The sequence below is a fragment of the Neovison vison genome, chromosome 10 (genome assembly GCF_020171115.1).
Source record: "Neovison vison isolate M4711 chromosome 10, ASM_NN_V1, whole genome shotgun sequence".
Taxonomy (NCBI): Eukaryota; Metazoa; Chordata; class Mammalia; order Carnivora; family Mustelidae; genus Neogale; species Neogale vison.
In genome coordinates, this window is record NC_058100.1 from 62809271 (window position 1) to 62832669 (window position 23399).

General features: G+C 43.4%; 1 protein-coding gene across 2 annotated transcripts in view; it reads right to left on the reverse strand.

Annotated features, from left to right (window-relative positions):
• Positions 1-23399, reverse strand: part of HHAT (hedgehog acyltransferase) — a 346612-nt gene that overhangs the window by 40058 nt on the left and 283155 nt on the right. For both annotated transcript variants that reach the window (XM_044267471.1, XM_044267470.1), the window contains exon 11: positions 20609-20753. In XM_044267471.1, the coding sequence (XP_044123406.1) occupies positions 20609-20753 (145 nt within the window). The remainder of the gene's footprint in view (positions 1-20608; positions 20754-23399) is intronic.

Genomic DNA, 23399 nt, shown 5'->3' on the forward strand with positions numbered 1-23399 from the left:
TGGACAGATGAACAGATAGATGGATTGAGGAGCAAATAAAATAAGTATGCCAGGCCAATTATCCTTTATCCTCAAACTAATTTTAAACAAATTTGTTGAGATAGACTATACAATTAACCCAAGCAAAGTACATGATTCAATGGCTTTCATAATCAGAGTTGTGCAACCACCACCAATTTTAGATTATTGTATCAGCCCTTCCCCAAGAAAGGAACCCCATGAACATTAGCCATGATCCTCTGAACTCCCATCCCTTCCAGCTTTAAAGCAACCACTCATATACTTCTTATCTCCATATATTTGCCTATTCTGGACATTTCACAGAAATGGAATTATATAATACTTGGTCCTTTGTGATTGCCTTCTTTCACTTACAATAATGTTTTCAACACTCATTTATATTGTAGGACATATCAGTACTTCATTCCTTATTACTGAATAATACTCTACTGGATGATTATACCACATCTTATTCACGTATTCATCAATTGATGGACAAATGCGCTCTTCCCACCTTTTCATTATTATGAATAATGCTGCTATGAACATTCATGTACAAGTTTTTGTGTGGATTTATATTTTCATTTTTCTTAGGTATATGTCTAGGGTATATATCCTGGGTCACAGAGTAACTCTGTTTAAGTTTTTGAAGAAGTTCCAGACTATATTCTAAAATGTCCGTTTTCTATGTTATAGTTCCACTGGCAGTGCATCAGTGTTCAAATTTCTCTGACCAGTGCTTATTTTTCATTTTGGGTTTGCTCAATTCTTATCACAGCAATCTTATTATGGTTGTGAAGTGATATCTCATTATGGTTTTGATTTGCATTTTCCTGATGGCTAATGATGTTGAATATATCTTTTCATGTGCCTATTGGTCATTTGTATGTGACATTTTGTTATTGAGTTGTAATAATTCTTCATGTACTCCAGATACAAATGATCAGATATATAGTTTACAAAGTTTTTTCACATTCTAGTTGCATTTTTACTTTCCTGATGATGTCCTTTGAATCACATACAAAAAGTTAATTTCAATGATGTCCACTTGATCTATTATTTTTCCTTTCGTTACTTGTGTTTTTGATGCTGCATATAAGAAACTACTGGATAACCATGGTCACAAATATTTGCCCACCAAAGAATTTTGCAGCTTTAGCTTTTACACTTAGGTCTTGATGCATTTTGAGTTAATTTTGGTATAAGATGTGAGATAGGGATCCAACTTCATTCTTCTGCATGTTAAATATCCATGAATTATTTTTGACAGAAGAAAAGGTGTTACATGGGTGGGATAGTGTTAACAATATTACCAATAATAAACTACCATTAGTAAGGGCTGTCTAAGGTTTTATATTCATTACCTTATTTAAATCTCCACAGTCTCCTATGAGGTACATGTTTTTCTCAAATTACAGGTAAAAAGTGGTGTGTTAGGGTAAGTATCTAGCCCATGGTCCTGAAGATAATAAATGACTCAATTGTGTTTGACTTCAGAATCTTTTACCACCATTCTACACTACCACTTAAACATAGCTTTCAGAAATTAGGGGATTCCTCAAACACATCTACCTTCTTTTAGGTAAGAATTCCAATGTGAATTCATTTATCAAGAATTTATATGATGCCTTCTGGTGATATTTGAAGGATATTGTCATTTCTTGGGTGTTTGAAATGATATTTGACTCAAAGGAAAATCAGGATTTCTACAGAATCTAAGGAAGACTTCTCTTTATGGCAATGGCAGTTAAGTTATTTGGACCAATTCTCCCTGGAATTGGAAGGAAAAAATTCTCACCAGAAGAAAAAAAACTGCAATTGCTAGATAAATATTTTAATTTTTTCCAAAAGGCTGGCAATGTTCTGTACAACAGTAAGGAATTTCCTGGCCAAAATCTAAGAGAAAATGAGAACCAGGGGAGACAAGGGAAGCTCTTAAAAATGTTTTTGTCATGAGAACATTTGTCTTTCCAGACTGGGCTACAATATTTGGGGTAAGATAACAGAAAAGTTCTAGGGCCTGCTTAAAGTAGGGAGTCTAATAGGCAAATCACAAAAGCACATTAGGTTGGGACCTAAAAAGGCATCAAATCATCCACAGGTTAAGGGTGAACTAGATGTCAACACAGCCTCCTTCTTTCAAAGGAGGGGGAGAAGGAAGTGAATCTCTCCCTAAGAGACTGACCATGAATCGGTCCCATCTGGTATCTATCAGATATAAGCACAAATTTTGTCTGGAGGAAGGTACCTTCATGGTAGGCCTTGACCCCACATATAATTACAGAAGACAATGAGTAGCACACAGCCAAAGATAACCAAACCTATAAGGAAAGATGTGCTATGGATAAGACTCAGCACAAAAAGAAGACAATAGATGTAAATACAGATTTAACATATTGAAAATATCAAGCACAGATTATAAAGCAACTATACTTACTATGTCTAAGAAATAAAAGACAAATCTGAAAAATACCCACAAAGAACAAGAAACCACAACATATGACCCTTGATCCTTCTAGAATGAACTGGCCTTGGAAAAAGTATTAATACAAGCAGTCTACTGAGCAAGCTGCTTATCTCCACAAAGACCACCTCTTTGCCTTGGCACATTCTTTGACACATTTGCATATTCCCTCAAATTTCAAGGCAAAGGTAAGGAAACAGAGAAGTCTGTAGTGGTCAATTTTTGTTCAAAATTCTGAAATTAATCTAACTGATCTATAAAAATAGCAGATAAACCTCAAGTATTTTGTTCTTCTCGAGTACCAAAACCATTAAACTACACAAACTGTGAAGACTTAGATAATTCTGAAGACTTCTTCTCCTATCCTTTGTCAGAATCCCTTGTCAGACATCACATAGCCTCCTGACTGGCCTCTCTGCTCTAAGTACCTCTCCTCTACAAATCTGCCTCCACATTACCTTGACACAGATCTTTCAAAACTCAGAAGCATGTAACTCGCTTGCAAAAATCTTTCTGTGACGCACCCCTCCACCAGCCTACTCAGAATGAAGTCCACACTCTGCAGCATGACAGTATGGTCTTCATAACTTTCTGGAGGCCTCTGCTGCAATCAGCCCATTCACCAACAGCATGTCTTGCTTCTTTCCTATCACGATCCTGAGATGCTTACAGTTTCTTCAACGTGCAATTTTATGGCTTTATGGTTTTGTGTATGCTGTACTGATCCCTCAGGTCTCATAATTACTCATCCTTTAAGTGCACCTCTGATGTCACCTTCTCATGCAGAACATAAAGTTAAGCATTCACCTTCTTGTTCCCAAAGCACTTAGCAAAGTGCTATGTCCCAAAACACTGTGGCACATTTTGCCACGTTTGCTTATCACTGTGTCCTAACCAGTCAGTATAATGACTGGCAGGGTACAGGGAGGCCCTGTCCTTCAAGCAATTTTCTCTGTAAAAAAAGAGTTTAGTCTCACCCATGCTCACCTGACCACTGTGTCTCTTTCTCCTGAATCAGGTAAGCTGAGAAGCTTCCCAATTTCTTATTTCCTTACTCTGTACTTTTGCTTCTTTTAGTAAAATCTTCACTGATGATAGCAATTTTTTATACAATGCAAAAGGTATGACCCAATCCTCCAGCAATCTGGTTGGGGCAACCATGAAGTGAAAAAAGTAATCAAGAAGCAAGATTCAAATATGAGAAAAGTAAGGGATAGGTAAATGTGGACGTGAATAGAATGTTAAGACAGGAGTAGAAGCAATTTTTTTTTTATGTTAAAAGTTACCTGGTTTCTTCTAGCTTATTAAAAAACAATGACTTTCCTAGGAAAGGTATGGCTCCCAAGACAGGCTTATGTGACCACTGATAGGCTATTTGTCATTGAAAGTCAGCACACAACAGTGCCCAATATGCTATCTGACATATTTTTTATTTTGTGTGACTGGCAACCCTCAAAATGCAAATGATCTGCTCTCGTACATTACAACAAATGTGCTCAAAGACCTTTTCACTTGGAAGACTCAACTTGGAACAAAGACTATGAAAATTGTTCCTTCTACCCAATATGTCAAAAGACAACTGGGGAGAGGGAAATCAAACAAACGCCATGTTTCTCTGTCATACACTGGGTGGCTTGGCCTCCCCACAGCAGCCAGATACATCTCTCTAATGTTCTCTGGAACAGTGTTCTATCCCCTGCCTCAGCCCTCAGCTGTCAGTTTCCTTCTCTCTCCAAAAGCCACAGGTCTTAGGTAACTCCCTTTGGTACATACTCCTAGTGCCTTAAAGACTTCTAACAGCACAGCAAGACAATCACCTTTAAAATGAAATATTAGATTTCCCCTTTTACATTACTGATAGGTGAATCTTCTCAGTTTCTCATCTTCAAGGTCACAAGAAAATGCCACCAGAAGAATAAAGAAAATTCCTGAGACATATTGCCTAGAGACATCCATGGGTCTAAAATTAGTAGCTGCCTCCTTCTCTGGGCAAGAGCTGGTAGCAGCTGGAGTGTGACAATACGCAGATACCCAGGGAAGAAGAGAGGAGAGCAAAGGGCTGCTGCCATCACGCTACTCGGGCCTGCATCAGGGAGAGAGGCTTCAAGCTTCAGGTAGGCTGGATGCTGGGCCACTTCCAAGTGGGGGTCAGTCCTGCTTGACTTTGCAAGCAGCCTTGGTGTGCCAGCCCAGCATGGGAGACATATAATTCCAGATCAGCTATTTCTGTCTTCTGCTTCCTGCATAACCAATGTCATGGGTTAGAGAGGGCCACAGGAGAAGATGAATATTAGGCATGGACTTAGCTTAAAGAGAATGTTCTGACCTTCCAGTTCTAGACTCATGCTCTGAACAGCTCCGTTTCTCTAAGTGGGGAAGAAGTCACTGCCAACCCGTCTCGATGCCTTATCCTGCCACCTTCCTGCCCCACACAACCTGTGTGAGTTTCCCAGGGCGGCCTTAAGAAAGTACCATAAACGGATTGGCTTGAGTAGAAATCTGTCATCCTTCTGGAGGCCAGAAATCTGAAGGCAAGGTGTCGGCAGAGCCACGCTTCCTCGGGGGCTCCCAGAGGGGGTCCCCTGCCTGCCGCTTGCTGCTTCTGGTGCTTCGAGGCTTCACATGTCTTCTTGCGGCCCTCCTTTCCCCATGGCTTCAGAACATCTTTCCTCTGCATGTCTGTCTCTGTGCCCAAATCTCCCCGCTTTACAAGGACACCAGTCATACGGATTAGGGCACACCCCAGCAGTCTCATTTTTCAATGTGATTCTCTCTATAAAGACCTTATTTCCAAATAAAGTCACATTTTGAGATACTGGGTTTAGGACTTCGTCATATCTTTTGGGGGGACACAACTCAACCACAGCACCCCCTTCGCCAGATCTTACTCTCTTAGGATGTTTCCCTTGCAAAGAATACTCAGCAAGAGGGGATGCGCACAGGATGGCTGCTGGCAGGACTGGAAGTCGGTTGAGGGAAAAGTGGCCCCGGGGAGACTCAAATCCCTGCAGACACCAAACTCTGACCCTTTAACTATTCGGAGACATACTTAACAAGGCACTCACAAACAGGATTCATTTTTGTTTCTGTCTTTATTTTGAGACAATAAATAGTTTTTCTTCTGTGGTTTTCATTTTCATTCACTGATATCCACTGAACTACTTAATGGCCTTAATTACACTCAAGAGAGGTGACCACAGTGCTGGACAGAATTCCTGAGGTGAGTTAGTCCCTTTGGATTCTGCTTTCTGATCTTTACTGCAAACAGAAGAGCCACAGGCCGCTCACGTTGCTGTCTGGGCCTTTGTTTTCCGCGGGGCGCAAGTAGTACAGACCTTTGGCTCTCATGACCGCCATCCTGACGTCATTTCCTCTGGTTAATTCAGACAGCTCGCCCAAACAAAACGATCTTTCCCTGCTCTCCTGGCCTGAGTGAGGGTGATTAATACTAGGCAGGGGATCGTGAGCAAGCTAATGCAATACCTGAGTAAGCCTACCAGAGGGAAAGCCAGCACCCGAGTGCTGACTCATCAGGTAGCAAGAGTCCTGCAGCAACCGAGCAAACTCGGAATAAAAACAGTTGTGTGGGGGTGCAGACCGGCTAGCGGTCAACCCACCTATGGCCATAGGCTGGCCTATCAGCCCGAGAACCTGGAAGTCTGACTCCTGCCATTTCCCTCCGACCCCCTATGATAAGTACCAGGAACAGAACAAAGAGCCAGGCACCACTGACTGTCTCCAACAATGGCCTCCAGAGATGTTCTGTGGTGAAAGCAGGGCTCACCTGTCTTGATGCAGGCCTCACAGGGAAAGAGGCCAGAGTAGAGTACAACATAAAGAATGTGGGACCTGGACTCAAAAGGCCTGGGACTCGCATGGTCTCTCTGCTTACTGGCTGTGTAAAAATGAACAGGTTTCCTAACCTCTCTGAGCCTCAGAGCTCTGGGTAACACTGTGGTAACTTCTGCTAAACTACCTCACAGGATTGCCAAGCAGGTCAACTGAGCTGGCAAAGTGAACACTGATTAACGATGAACAGTTAGGATAGTTAATAGCAGATGCTACTATCGGGCTTTGTGCAATATTTAGTCGGAGACCTGAGGAAAATCTAAATGCCAAGCAGCCTAGACATCTATTTAAAGCAAAGAAATACTTGCTTGTTAGCTGGGCTCTGGCCCCACACCCCGTGCAGAGCTCCACATGGCCAGGCTGGACCACACGGAAGCTCCTTTAGGTTAGACCAGCCTGAAAGTCCCAATGTTCCATTTTCACAGTATGGATACCACACACACATACACACACACATATGGGTAAGGGTGTTTGGGATTACTTCACTGCAAGGTAGAGCTAGCCTAGGCTTTAGCCCCACACCCTCTCCTGGCCTTCACCAGCCAAAAACAACAAAAATATAGGAGCTACCTCAGGAGGGGGTGGTGCCGAGAAAGCTTCTGAAGGGGGAAAAAAGCAGGGGAGAAATGGCTACAAGAGGAGGCCAAGGGAAGAGATGGTAAAATGGGACCACAGTGTTACCTCTCCAGGCTCAGGGCATCATCTCAACAATCCCCCTATTGTGCCATCTATTGTCCCCTCTGAATACATAACTGAGACAGACTGCAAAAATGGTCACACTCCATGATATTCCTGTATCAGCTCTTTGCAAAACGAGAGTACAGTTCCTCCCACCAGGAGATGGAGTCTGTTGCTCCTCCCATGAACTTCGACTAGCTTTATTACATGCTTTGGTCAAAAGAATGCAGAAGTGATAGTGTGTCAGTTCCGAGCCTAAGCCTGAAAGTCCTTGCACACTTTCTGCTCCCTCTTGAACTGTGAGGACTGCCGTGTGAACGAGCCTGGACCAGTCTGCTGGAGAATAAGACACCAACACGGAGCAGGGGACTCCCATCAGTTCATCCCAGCCAAGGCCATAGAATTGTGAAAGCCTCGCTATAGCCAACCCACGGCTGACCCACACATGAAGGCCTGACGCTATCCGAGACCAGCCAGTCCCCAAACTGACAGACTCATGAGCTAAACAGTACTTCTTCTAAACTATTACATTTTGGGGTGGTTTGTTTGCAGCAGTGGCTAAATGATACACGCTAACCCCACCAACCAGGGTCCAGTACAGATCAACACTCCTTTCCTTCAGACAGGAATAAAGACTATGAAGTGACAGTGACCTTCTGTCCCCTACATGGCACTACTCATCACACTGAGTTATGCATACCACAAGGGTTACAGCACAACTTCCCCAAGTATAAGCAACACGGATAAGCTTAGGAGAATTAATTTCCAGAGCACCTGGGTAGCTCAGTTGTTAAGTGTCTGCCTTCGGCTCAGGTCACGATCCCAGGGTCCTGGGAACTAGTCCCCATTGGGCTCCCTGCTCTGCAGGAAGCCTGCTTCTCCCTTTCCCACTCCCTCAACTTGTGTTCCCTCTCTTGCGGTGTCTCTCTCTCAAATAAATAAATAAAATATTTTTAAAAAGAATTGATTTCCAGATTGATTCTGTGTATCTATGTATATAAAACAATAGTTATAATTATACAAATAGTATAACTACACACACACACACACACACACATTCTTCTCCAAAAATTAACCTAAGGTTAGGGTTCTCCTTTTCCTTTCTTCTCTCATATCTTTTATCCCACCTTACAAAGGAAAGGTAAGCTTTTCCCCTATCCTTATGTTATCTCAGGATATTGTTCCAGGGTGCAAAATCCTCAAGGGAATTGGTAAAACATTCTGTGAAACTGTTTGGCGGTGTCTAAGAAAGCGGAACATACATATAGTGTGTGATACAACAATCCCATTCTCAGGGGTACACCCAACAAAAATGTGTACATAGTTTCATCACAGGTCATCAATCTGCTCAGATTGATGTAGATCAGCTGTTAGCTGCTATGTTCATCAACAATGGAACAGAGAAATGAATTGTAACATGTTCACAAAGGTATACGTTACAGTACTAAGCAGGAAAAATCTATAACCACATTCAAAAATATGGATGAATCTCTCAACATGATATTGGGAAAAAGAAGTTTGACACAAAAGAATACATAGTATTTTTGGAAAACAATATAGAGGCTCCTCAAAAAATTGAAAATAGAGCTATCCAGCAATCACACTACTGGATATTTAAGCTAAAGATACAAACGTAGTGATCTGAAGGAACACGTGCACCCGAACGTTTATCACACAATGTTCACAATAGCCAAACTATGGAAAGAACCTAGATGCCCATCAACAGATGAATGGATAAAGAAGATGTGGTATATGTATACACAATGGAATACTATGCAGCCATCAAAAAGACCAAAATCTTGCCATTTTTGCAACAATGTGGATGGAACTAGAGGGTATTATGCTAAGCAAAATAAGTCAATTGCAGAAAGACAATTATCATATGATCTCTCTGAATGAGGAATTTGAGAGGCAGGGCAGAAGGTAATGGGGGGTACGGAGGGAAAAATGAAACAAGATGGTACCGGGGAGGGAGACAAACCATAAGAGACTCTTAATCTCAGGAAATTAACTGAGGGTTGCTGGGGGAGTGGGGGAAAGGGGTAGGGTGGCTGGGTGATGGACATTGGGGAGGGCATGTGCTATGGTGAGTATTGTGAATTATGTAAGACTGATGATTCACAGACCTGTACCCCAAAGCAAATAATACATTATATGTTAATTTTAAAAAGTTAAAAAAAAAAGACTTCAAAAAAAGAATACATAATATGTGATTCTATTTATATACATATTTAAAAAAGAAACAAGCTCTATAACAAAAGACGTACATTTAGAAGTCAGAATAGTGGTCACCTAGGGCAGGTAGTAATAGGTAGAGTCATAAGAAGGGACATTTAGGCACCAGTTACACATGTGTGTTCACTTAGAGAAAATTCTTATGCTATGTACATGTTTTTGGGCTATGTTATATTTTAATCAAAAGCTTGAAAAAAGGGCATCTGGGTGGCTCAGTTGGTTGAGCCACTGCCTTTGGCTCAGGTCATGATCCTAGAGTCCCAGGATAGAGTCCCACATTGGGCCCTCTGCTCATCAGGGAGCCGGCTTCTCTCTCTGCCCATTGCCCCTTTCATGCTCTCTCTCTCTCTCGCAAATAAATAAAAATCTTTAAAAAAAAAAAAGGCTTGAAAACAGAGGGACAAAATAAAGGCATAATTACACAATTCCTTTACTCAAATAACCACAAATTCTTACATTATCCACCTCAAGAAAAATGTGTTTCTAATAAATTTTACATTTTAGGTTTAATAATTACTTATCATTGTTATCATTTTTGTACTTTGTGTTATGCACTAATCATAATTGTAATAATGACTCAATCTAGGAGAAAAGTTTACCTTTCTAGCCTTATAGTAATCAAAAAGCAAACAACACAACGCTACAGAGAAGTAAGATAGCTGAAAAAGGAAGAAATTTTAAACAAGACAAAATTCTGTGGGACAAATGAAATACAAATAGATCAAGGAAATATCACTGTGAAAGAAGAACTTGCCCATATATGTTTTTAAATGTAGGTGGTGAATAACAAAACACTAGATTACTTATAATCTATATTATTTAAGGGTATCGGTTTTATTTTTAAATATTGATATTCATATTACCTCAAAAATGAGAACTTTTATATTTATTTAAACTTCTAATAGAAGAATTTAGATGCCCACATTAAAAAGCAAAACAGGGCATACACATTTTCAAAGTTTCTTTATTAGGAAGAACAGGAGCCAAAAATGGTTCTGTGAAAAAATGATTCAATATAAAAAAAATCTCCCCAAGTATCCTTCCCCTAAGAACCTGTCAGACTGGTATGTTCTACCTACATTTTTTTTTAGGTTAATTTACATTAATCAGGCTGCTTTGGTTACAAGTAACAGAAACCCAACCAGACTGGATTGGCAGACTCTGAAGGGTCGGAGATTTTACCCTACTCGTAAAATAACAGATCAGTTTGTCACAACTTCAGGATGCTGGCAGAAGACACAAGACTCTTCACTCACAGATGAAGGACTTTATTACTCACAGCAATAACAGTAGCCAGAGCATCTGTACCATCTCCCTGAGCCCCTCATCCCACAATGCAATGCAAAGAGAGCCAGGTGATGCCTGCACAGGCAGTGAGGTATGTCATTATAGGTGATAAACCCAGGCTTAGGAAATCCAAATATTTTATAATGAGCCGTAAGCCAGTCTGACTTTTGTCCCAGAGAAGTACATTATAATAAAATACTGAATTGTTATATTATCATTATTATACTGAATTGTAAACAAATATACTTTACTTTGGAGAAAGATACAGTTTCCATCTTTTAGAGATATTTGTTATACAAATATTCTTGGAAGTATGGTCTGAAAGAGAGTCAAAGGATATGCACAAACACAAAATAACCCTAGAGAGCTATCTCCCAACATAAGTTGAGTAAAAAAAAAAAAAAACAAAAGCAAAAATAAGTTCCTATAACTGGAAAGTGCATAGATATGTTAGCTTCAAGAACTCCTGGATTCAGGGCCTTAAAAATATGTGGCAGTGGGTTGTCTCAAAACCGTATCATCCAACATGCAGCTCTGTTTTCCTTGGAGTTGGCTTTCCTTGCTACTTGGCTTTCACTGGTGGTGGCAAGAGGGCTGCCAGGATGTGCCCAATGTTCTGACACTTCCACAACAGCAAAGGAAAGAATGTTTTTTCACCTTATACCAGTTAGAATGGCAAAAATTGACAGGGCAAGAAACAACAAACATTGGAGAAGTTGTGAAGAAAGGGTAACCCTCTTACACTGTTGGTGGGAATGCAAGTTGGTACAGCCACTTTGGAAAACAGTATGGAGGTCCCTCAAAAAATTAAAAACAGAACTACCCTATGACCCAGGAATTGCACTACTGAGTATACAGGTGTAGTGAAAAGAAGGGCCATATGTACCCCAGTGTTCATAGCAGCAATGTCCACAATAGCCAAACTGTGGAGAGAACCAAGACATCCTTCAACAGACGAATGGGTAAAGAAGATGTGGTCCACATTATACAATGGAATATTACACAGCCATCAGAAAGGATGTATACTCAAATTTTGCAGGAGGAGATTATGCTCAGTGAAATTAGTCAAGCAGAGAAAGTCAGTTATCATATGGTTTCACTTATTTGTGGAACATAAGGAATAGCATGGAAAACATTGGGAGAAGGAAGAAGAAAATAAAGGGGAGGAAATTGGAGGGGGAGATGAGTCATGAGAGACTATAGATTCCAGGAAACAAACTGAGGGTTTTAGAAGGGAGGTGGATGGGGTGATGGGTGAGCCTGGTGATGGGTATCAAGGAGGGCACATATCGCATGGAGCACTGGGTGTTACACACAATGAATCATGGAACACTACATCAAAAACTAATGATGTACTGTATGGTGACTAACATAACACAATAAAATTTTTTTAAAAAAAGAAATGTTTTTCCTTCCTCACAGTTCCAACAGAAACTCTGGAATTTCTCTGCATGGGGAGATGGACCATACTGACTGGCCAGTCCTGGTCACATGCTGACCCAAGATCTCAGACGTAGTGTGAGCCCCACAAGGATGGCACAGATTTAGAGTGGCATGGGAGAGCTTTGTTCCCAAAGAAATGGCTGGCTGAGCAGGCAAAGATGTTGCTTTCCCCTATATGACTTTCTAAATACCTTCAAGATGACAAACCTTACAAGTATACTTCTAGAAATTCAAGTACCATTTCTTTTTACAGGCTGATACTCATTTTAATGGTGCTAGTGGCATATCCAATTTGCCATTTTAAAATCAAAACTCTTTAGGAAGAATCTATCACAGTGGTGCCACAGAAAGGCTGTTCTGTTTGATCACAGTTGTTACCTTATTGTGCTATTCCAGAATAAATAATGGCTCCTCCAGAGATGACTATGCCCTCATCTCTGAAACTCATGAAGGTTACCTTACTTGGTAAAAAAGGACTTTGCAGATGTGATCAAGTTAAGGATCTGGATATGGGAAGATTATCCTGGATTATCCAGGTGGGTCAGATGTAACCATAGATTCCTTATAAGAGAGACACAAGGAATCAGACAGAAGGCATGGTGAGGACGGAAACAGTGGAACAGAGAGAGTAGTTCGAAGAGGAGGAAGGTCAACCATGAACCAAGGGATGTAGGCTGCCTCTGGAAGTTGAAAAAGGCAAAGAAAGAGATTCTACCCTAGAGCCTCCAGAAGAAATTTGACTTTGGTCCAGCCAGACTGAATTCAGATTTCTGGCCTCTAGAATAGTGAGAGATAGATTTATATTGCTTTAGGGCATCCGATTTGTAATGATTTGTTACAGCAACCATAGCAAACAAATGCAAGTAGTGGCAGAAAGCAGTTGGTCAGTGCCCAGGGCAATGGTAAAGGGAAACAAACCCAGCAATGGGCAATGGGTCCTGCTGCACGAAAGAATTTGTCCCAGATCTGAGACACCTGGTGATGGTAGTTCTTGCAGAACTTCATTACAAAATGTTATTAAATTCCATGTTCGATACACTAAATTTTTTAATACCTTTAACAAATGCTCAGTAGGACTGGTGGAGACAGTGTGGTAAACAGGGTCTCTTGGCTACTGGTATATATGATAAAGACTAGAATAGTTACCATTTCAGATTTTATCCTTGCATAAGGCACTGGTTCCTGAAGCAGTGGGTAAAAGAGCAGGGCACTCCCCTTTTATCCGCATCCGGCATGTGCTTGGCCCAGCTGGTGCTGAACTATTCCTACCCCCATAGCAGAAGGTGTACAGTAATGCAATAAGCAGTCTAATAAATTAATAACATAAATTCTAGGATGTGTGGTTCATTTTAGAAACCACGTATGCACTGAAATCCCAAGAGATTTCCTAGTGTGGGCCTTAGAGTACCGGGCTGGGAATCCTGCTGCAGACACGCTCGTATATAGTGAATATAGATATGTGGTGAGAGAACGAAGGGGACTTACTTAAATTTTTAAAATTATTTTGGTTTGACTTTAATTTCTACTAACATATTTGCAATAAACCTTTTTCCCTCCCCCCCAATTTTATTTAGATATGATTGGCATATAAAATTGTATTATTTTAAGGTATATAACATAATGATTTGATTGTAATATACTGTAGAATATCACCCTGCACATGTATGGTTGGAGGCAGGTGGATTAGAGCCAGTGAGAAGTAGAGACTTCAAATATTACATGCTAATAAAATAGTAAAAGTCAAAATTATTTTAATTTGATTAACAGTGTCTAAGTTCTACTAGTCTTTACGTGATATTCTATTTAAAGACCAATTTAAAATGTTTCCATATTCCATAAAACTCTTTCCAAATGAATTCACAGAAACTCCTAGTTAACAGGAAAAAGTTTCCTACAACCTCACAGAAAGTACTATTTAAAGTACTATGATTGAAGCGGAGGGCCGCTTTAACTAACCCCAGGAGGACTGTTGGATAAGAACGCCCACTCACTATTTCTTGTGTCTTATACCTAGTGACTTGGCCTGAAGTACCCCTGCCCAAGCCACCTGGGTGACCACAAAGCACAGAGTAAAGAAGAAACCAAGACCTCTGGGGCACCTGGTAGCTCAGTCAGTTAAGCACCTGCCTTATGCTCAGGTAATGATCCCTAGGTGCTGGGATCGAATCCCACATCGGGCTCTTTGCTCAGTGGGGAGCCTGCTTCTCCCACTGCCTGGCATTCCCCCTGCTTGTGCTCTCGCTGTCTCTGAAAAATAAATAAATAAAACCAAGAAAGAGAGAGAGAGAGAGGAAGGAAAGAAATAAGGGAAGAAGGAAGGAAGGAAGGAAGGGGAAGAAAGAAACCAAGACCTCTGAAAGTCTTGAAATTCAGATTCCAAGAATGGCCATAAATGGACCACTGTGCAACCAAGGATAAACCGTAAAACCTGTATCTATGTATCAACTGTACCACTAGTACAGTGGGCAGGAAGCTCCTGCTCCTCTAACTCTTCTGGAACTTGCAGGGAATCCAGTGAGGCAGAAGCAGAATCCACTGGAGCAAAAGAAACTCCCTGTGAAAGTAAAGGCTACTAAAGATAGCAAGACAACGTAATCACAGGGGAAGGCCCTGAGACGCTGATGACTGCCCCCTGTCTTCTCTCATCAAAAATGAAATTTTAGTCCCAAGAACTTAACAAGATGTCAGGGGAATGAGCGTCTATTTAACCACAGCCTTCCTGAATTTCCAGTGCGATACCCCAGTTCAGCTTTAAATAAAATGCCTGTCCAGAGTCATCTGAGTCAGGAGACAAATAAATTGCCTGGACAAGCTAGTAATCAGGAAGAAAATATACTTTCTCCTCTCTCAGCTAGAAACAGTAAGTGAATATGGGGAGTGTAAAGGTTCTGACCTGCATTAAAAAATTACTATTTCCTCTCTCATTGCAATCTGAAGGGGAAAGAACCAAATTCTCCTTGCCTTGGCACAGGCCACTCCGGGAACTAAGTGCTGAGATGGAGTTTGCCTAACTAGATCAGGCAACAAAAGGAGGGAGTATGTGAGTGTAAATGTGTGTGTGTGTGTGTGTGTGTGTAATGAGAAGTCAGGCAGGAGAATGTTCGGCGGATGCCATGCCTCTACCAATCTCCTAGCACTGTAAAACCCACTTCCTGGGAAATGATTAAGTCCCTTTTTTATAGAGCCCATGTCTACTGCTAAGAAAAGTGGATGGTCCTTCCAGAAGGAACACTACCCTGCACCCAAATAACACTGATAAAGCCCATGGCCTCCTCAAAGCCAGATATATTCCCAATATCTGCCAATCCCTGCTGAATACCTTTTCTCCCCAGCTGTCACAGGACTACAGGGTACAGCGAGGATGCTTGAGACTTGGGAGTTATAACTCACTGATATTTCTGAGTTATAAAGCGGTCATCTTCTGCTTGTTCAAAAGATAAACTTATATTTCAACATCAAGGATTTCAGGCAGACACAAGAGCACTCTTTTCCATCAACAAATGGTTTGAAAGAAGCGATCTGAGTTTTCCTCCACAAAGCGTCACATAGTGAGGTCCCTCAAGAGCAGGCCTGGGGACCAAATCCCCGGACCACATCCTTCTCAGATCCCTTGAGCCAACTAAGCTCCTTAAATATCGGAGGCCCAAACATTCACGTTCCTCAAGCTGCCAGAAGTAAATTTCAATAACACAAGTTTTAGGACATTTTTATTTAAAGGCAAACATATCTTCCACAATCAATTGAACATTACTTCTCCAACCTCTGTGGCAGAGAAAACACTTGATAATGATTTGTGTGTGATGCATTCCAAAGGCCGCTCAGCATTCCCAACCCTTGGCTGGAATGGTCCACTGTTCTGAGCAGTGGGGCAGTGTGCGCAGCAGAAAGGAAAGGGTCTGGTTTTATAGGCTGCTCTCACCAACCCCATAGAGAACAGGCTCGAGATGTTTACATACACTAAAAAGACAAGCTTTGTACCTTCAAGCGAACAGAGCTGCACCAAGGTAGGGAGAGAGTGAACTGAAGACAACTCCTTCAGGCTACTCATGAGATGTTTCCAGGGATATCAGTGATACAGTAAAGAGGCTCCCTGAGAACTAGCCCCCTCAGCATCCCTGAGAACTAGCCCTTTGGTATCTTTTCAGCCCCTCCACTGTGTGGGAGGGGGTGGAATTTGCAATCTCTCCTATAAGCCCTAGCCTCAGACACCTGGCTGTCCCCTCTCAATTCTTCCAGGACTCACCAAAGTAAGAGCCGTTAGAAGGACACCTGCTACCAGCTCCTGTCATTGCAGCAGGTCCCAATCCATCAGGGATCAAGGTGCACAGGGATGGGGCTGACTACCCCCAGGGAAGGGCTGCCTTCCCACTAAACCTGGGAATCTTATATGAGCTTGAACTCTCCCCTCGCCCACTGCACTGCATGTTCCTCAGCAAGCAGACGTGGGTCTTGGACCAAGAGGTTCCATGTGGCTGAACAGACAACCAGGCTGTTAAAGACCTGAGTCATTCATCAGCAGCTACATGTACAGTACAGTAATCCCATATCCAAAACCGCTGGGGCCAGAGGAGTTTCAGAATTCAGATTTTTTTTTTAATTTTAGGAAGCTAATGTAATACCCCCAGCAGAGTATGAGCAAGCATCCTATAAGCTCATTAGAATTTTTTGTGCCCAAACATGAATATTCATACTAACCTTGTATCAAGTCAATCAAATTGGTTATGAAGAGAAACCTAGCGTCCTCAAGGATGGGGGATTTGGCAGCATCTGGTTTACTTTCCTCCAGGAGATACTGAAATTCACTCAGAGACAAAGACCCACAATGGGGAACAGATAAATGAGGCAACTGTCAAATCCCCAGGAGACATTCCCTGACTCAGGGGGCCCAGGGAACAGACTGATGAAGATGGGACCAGGCTGACTAAAAGAATCTCTGACACACTAAATGCCTCCTAAGCTGGGCTTCCCTGGCCCGAGAACCCAGAGAAAAATGCTTCCCTACAGCTCTCCATATTTGGAAATTTGGTCTCCAGGACTCAGGCACCTGGCTGTAAAGATAGATCCAGTCATGGGCCACAGCAGGAACCCCTTGGCAGAAGCATATGGGTTTTCTCAGAGCCCTGAACCCCGTGTGCCAACTGTTAGCTCCACAGGGTGCAGGGCAAATCATGCTTCAATCTTGATGCCTTTGAGAAACAGAAAAAACATCTTCCAGCTGCCATCTCTCCTCTGCTCCTATAAAGGCCAGCATGCCCAGGAGCCATCTTCCAGCCTGCTCCCTTCTCACTCTGTGCCTGCTCCCTGCCTAACTGTATCCACTCCCATGACCTCACCTGCCCTTATGCCCGTGACTCCCACAACACTTCGTTCCACCCTCTCCAACTGCAACTCACATTTTAAAAAAAGATATTATTGTAGTTGACATACAATGTTATATTAGTTTCAGATGCACAACACAGTCATTCAACAATTCTGTACACTGTGCTCACAATAAGTATAGTTACCGTCTGCCTCCATATGACGCTATTATAATATATATTAACTGTGTTTCCTATGCTATGCTTTTCATCTCTGTGACTTACTTATTTCATAACTGAAAGTTTGGATTTCTTAATTCCCATCACCTATTTCGCCCATCCCCCAGACCCCTTTCCCCTGTGGCAACCACCAGTTTGTTCTCTGCATTTACAAGTCTATTTCTGGTTTTGTTTGTTTTGTTTTTTTCAGATTCTACACATAAGTGAAATCTCATGGTATTTGCCCTTCTTTGAGTATTTCACCTCACATGATACCCTAAGTCCATCCATGTCATAAATAACAAGATGAGTTTTTATGGCTAATATTCCGTTGTGTATATGTACTGTATCTTTTTATCCAACCATCTACTGATGGACACTTCGGTCACTTCCATATCTTGGCGATTGTAAATAATGCTGCCATGAACACAGGGGTACATCTACTTTTCCAACTAGTGTTTTCGTTTTCTTTGGGTAAATTTCCGGTAGTGGATCATATGGTATCTCGATTTTAATCTTTTGATGAAACTCTATACTATTTTTCATAGTCAAACTCACATTTTTAACTGCCTCTTGGGCACCTCCAAGTTGCCCCATGTCCCCTCTCCTCCTGGGCCATAACCTAATAATATCTGTGTATCCCCACATCTTGCGACCCTGTACTTTTTTGGTCACGTGACTCATTCTGGCCAGTGGAACATGAGCAGAAATCTTGTGTGGCACTTGTGCACCTCCCCGTCTTCTCATCCCCTCCCTTAGGCCAGGTCAAGACAGCAAAGAATCAAATAGAAACATACTAGGTCCCGGAGTCACTGCCTAGAAAAAGCCACTGGACTTACACTGAACAGTGAGAAAAACAAACTTCTGCAGGGAAAAAAAACCCTGAGAGTTTAGAACGACCTGACAGAGCAGCTAGTCCTAATTACCCCCATATACCTGCCTTCTCCACCTGGAAAGTTCCTACTTCATGCTCAAAACTCCAATACCAGGGGCACCTGCGTGGCTCAGTCAGTTAAGCGTCTGCCTTCAGCTCAGTTCATGATCCCAGGGTCCTGGGATCGAGCCTCGCATCAGGCTCCCAGCTCAGTAGAGAACCTGCTTCTCCCTCTTCCTCTGCCTGCTGCTCTCCCTGCTTGTGCTCTCTCTTTCAAATAAATAAATAAAATCTTAAAAACAAAAAACAAACCTCCAATTCCAATGCCACCTCTTCTGTGAGATCCAACCTTTGTGGGAAGGCAGCCACTTTGTCTTGTGACCTCCAGCAATGCACTCACACATGCAGCACAACAGCTACCTCAGTCTGTGGACATGTTCTGTTTGCACGTTGGCTCCTACATGTGTGTGCTTCACTTTTAATTCTCTAGTCTCAGTGCCTTGGAAGTAGCAAACACCTGATGTTTGATTTCCTGAAGCAAAGACTGGAGCCTTCTTGCTCATGTGACCAGCAAACCCCAAGTCAGCATTTTCCCCCAAGTCACAGTGTTCTTGGCATCATGCTACGTTGGGGGAGGCAAGAAAAGTAAGACACCATCGCCCATGATGGGGAGTGTTTTTTAATCTTCAGCTCTTCTGCACCCATTAGCTTCCATCTTTATTGAAGGACGGCTTCCACTTAAAAAGCACATTGTCGGGGCACCTGGGTGGCTCAATGGGTTAAAATCTCTGGTCTTTGGCTCAGGTCATGATCTCAGGGTCCTGGGATCGATCCCCGAACTGGTCTCTCTGCTCAGTGGGGAGCCCGCTTCCCCCTCTCTCTCTGCCTGCCTCTCCACTTGTGATCTCTGCCTGTCAAATAAATAAAATCTTAAAAAAAAGAGAAAAGCACATTGTCTCTTCAGGAACCACTGGCTAAGACATTTCTCAGAAGGCAAAATCAAAGAGAGGTTTGTGATGACGAGGAAAGTGGATGGGGGCTCTCCCGTGACCTCCATGAGCCTGGTTCCCCCAAGCTGCCATGCTTCAGACTTGTGACGTGGCATTCTGGGATCATGCAGCTATACCAGGGTTACATCCAGTATGAGAAAAGATGCAGTGAAAGCACCGCCAACCCCTCAGGGACCCAGCTGTAGAGACGATAACCTGGCCATGTAGTCATGTCACCGCTGCTTGGCAAAACTTCACAAACCAGAGGCACAAAACCCCACCACTGGGCAGGGAAACAGAACAGGGAACCTTTGCTTTTCACCACCAGTGAACTGTCAATGTGCATACCAGCAGCTCCCACTCTCCTGATTCTTCTAAGGCTGTGCTAGAACTCCTAGCTCCAGCCCGAGGGAAGTGGGGCCCATCAATCAATGATGCTTGATTCTGAATGCAGTTTTCATAACAATTCCCAGAGACTAGCATTTGACCTGCTGCAGGTGTGGCTTTGCTGTAGACACTGGGACATGCCACCTAATGCCCAGTAAACATGAGGCTGACCACTACTGCTGGCATCCCAGCGCTCAGACAGACACATCCACAACAAAGAGCCATGGCAAACCCAGGTGCCGTGGCCATAGCTGCAAGGGAGCACTGCGGGACTTCTAGGACCTTCCCTGGCAGGACGCTCAGAGTGGAAATGAAGCAAGGTTAGACTCCGCAGTATACTGAAGGCTGGGATGATGAGGAAGGAAGAGTGGGAGACATTTTAAAAACCAGAGGAGTGGGGCGCCTGGGTGGCTCAGTGGGTTAAGCCTCTGCCTTTGGCTCAGGTCATGATCTCAGGGTCCTGGGATGGAGTCCAACATCAGGCTCTCTGCTCAGCAGGGAGCCTGCTTCCCTTCCTCTCTTTCTCCCTGCCTCTCTGCCTACCTGTGATCTCTCTCTCTCTCTGTGTCAAATAAACAAATAAAGTCTTTAAAAACAAAACAAAACAAAACCAGAGGAGTAACTTAGCAGAAGGCAAAGGTAGAGTTTAGGAGAGTTGGGACAGTACCTTTTCAAGTTCACTGTTGCTTGTGATAGATAAGAGGTACAGCAAAGGAGGGGACCCTGAAAGACACAGCTCAACACAGGGCATTGTTTCTGGTTTGTATTTCAAGGGTCACATACCATGAACAGAACAAATAACACTTCCCCCTTAACTCATTCAAGGTACCGACAGCATACGCAGGAAACAAGAAATGGACGAAAACAGCGCCATTGGGCAACTTACCTTGTACGAAGATCCTGTTCCAGTAGATTTTTCCCACTTGGCTACCCCCAAGAAACACCAGGTTGGACAGGATCAGCATGGCGGTGGAACAAGATGCAAGGGCGGCATGAAATCGACGGCGGGCTTGCGGGGAGAGGAACTGGACCTGCGGGAAAAGACAGGAAGTGTCTCATTGCGGGGGCAGGAAAGCAGTGCTGAGGTGCCTCCCGGCCCTCGGCAGGTACCTGCCCAGGATACCCAACCCAGAGCCCAAGCAAGGCCGTGACTTCGCCTGCTCTTAAAACCTCTATTCCTGTGACAGGCACACTCTGGTCTAAGGAAAGCGGCGACACACCCCCGACTTGTTCTTCTTCCTGCCCAACGGGCTCCCCCTGGATGTGTGTGACAGAAGCACTGAAGCTAGCTCAGATGTGGCTGCAATGCCTCCACACGTTCTCTGTGTGCAGACCTGCAGGGATGGGAGCGCTCCCTGACAACCTGCACAACTCCCTGTCATGAGGTCAAGATCAGGGTGATCTTCTGGGAAGCCACCCTGCCAATCCGACCCACCATTACGAGGGTGCAGGAGAATCAGCACAAGCCACTGTCCTTCTGGGAATCAGAGCTCAGGGGACACGGCCCATGGGGAGAGAACCTGCCACAGCATCCGAATATGCAGGAATTGGAGAGGAGGCTTCCAACACAGACGGTAAAGAACTCTGCTCATCCATCTGAGGTCTTCACTGTATTTTTTCCTCCCCTTTTAATGTCTTCTTGGGGATTTCATAAAGCAAGCCAAGCCTTAATTTCTCGGCACTGACCATTCTGTTGGCCCTAGCGCGGGAGATTGCAGTGCTGCACCCAGAGCGTGTGCGCATCGCCGGTACACCCCAGGCACTGTCCTCTGGGCCTGCACAAGCAGCCTGAGAACCAGGTACAGCGCAACCATCAGGCTGAAGGGCGCCAGGGTTTCAGACAAATGCCTCAGTCTAATCCAAAGACAGGGGGAAAAGAGGGAGCAAAGGGTCCAGAGTATCTTCCTGAAACTTACACATCTCTGGGGTCACTTGCATCCTGATTTCAGCTGTGCTCCAAATACAAATAAGAATCTGGGAGCACCTGGATGGCTCAGTCATTTGAAACCAAAACTGAAACTCTTGGCTTCAGGTGAGGTCACGATCTCAGTGTTGTAAGATCCAGCTCCGCAATGCTCAGGGGGCAGTCTGCTGGATTCTCTCTCTCGCTCCCGCTGCCCCTCCTCTCCCAGGATCTACAGGTTGTCTCTCAAATAAATAAATACACCTTTAAAAATGAACAGAAAGGTGAATCACCCAAATTCCTCATGGGCAAAAAGGATTAAGCTGAGGGTGTCTCCAGGAGGGGGCTTACTTAGTTCCGGCAACCCCACTGTCTGGGGCTGCATGTGTAAGTCTTGGTCAGTGTCCTACTGGAAACCTGGAGAAATGAATTTCTGACCCCCTCCTTTTCTCTCTCCCACCAGTCGCAGCTTCTGTTCTCTGTGCAGAGACACCACTGCCGCCACACACGTCCCCACCCATGACATTCTCTTCCAGCATCCCCTCAGAGCGTTTTACTGCCACCATATGTGACAGGGTGGCCTTCTCAAGGATGAGCTGAGTCATCTGCTTGGACATGATTATTCTGGAAAACTCTCAGGTGATGCTGACATGCTCCTGGGTAAAGGCTACCAGATAAGACGACCTCTAGTCTCTCCCTTGTCCTAAGGGGCCACAAGCACGTGCAGGAGATGCTGTCAAGCCAGACCAGATAAAAGACAGCTACACGGTATAAAAACTGGTAATGAAAGAGAAATGGGGATGCAGGCTTATAACTCAGCACTCTTCACCTCTGAGAATAAGGAGACATTAATCTACTGGTTTCTGCATCTTAGAGCAAGAGAAGACATTTTCTGGGTATTACTGACTCAATTAGCAGTAACTGGTGGGGCAGGGTGAGAGGAAGCAGGGAGATGGAGGGAAGTCCAGAATAATAATTCATGAAAATATAAATTGCTATAATTGGAATAACTGCATCCAAATAATTCTCTCCATGTACAGGACCACTGATAACACGTTTGATTTCTAAGGTACCTGGTGAATCAGATGTTCTACCACCTCTATTCTAACCCCATCCATGTCCTCCAACCTTATATCCTGTTAGGGGAATTCAGAGGCCCCACACAATCTTTTCCATATTAATGTCAATGACAGAGAGTGCACACAGCTTGGTTAAACTCAGAGTGGTTCTCCTTCTACAGGAAATGATTACAATAATTATTAAATAATCAACTGAGACATACCGAGAGAGGAAAACACTCTTTGCACTGGACTTCTAAGCAGGATTGTGATGCCAGGTGACCTGGTGTGGGGCAAGAGCCAGGCTAGTTGGAGGAAGAGCTGAGAGGCAGGGGGCAGAGCAAGGGAGGAGGCAAAGGGGAGAATGAGTGCATGAGACACGGGGCTCTTCTTGCCAGCACCAGGGGCCCTAGTTGCAACGGGACTTCCTTTGCTTCTGTGATTACTTGGCTCCATGATTCAATAAACTGCAATTTCTGCTTAGGAAAAGAACTCAAAATAATAGCAAATATGAAGGAGCCTCTGATCTCACAGACAAGGGAGGACATCTAAATCAGAAACAAAGGACTACAATTCAACTTTTATAAAGAGTTAATTTTGTAAAAACTAAGCAAGAACATTAAAGGTGTAGGCTGTTGGAATCAATAAACTAGAAAGATATAAAGGAGAAATCAAGATGCTCACAGGCAGGTCTTGATTATCCCTAGGGTGAGCAG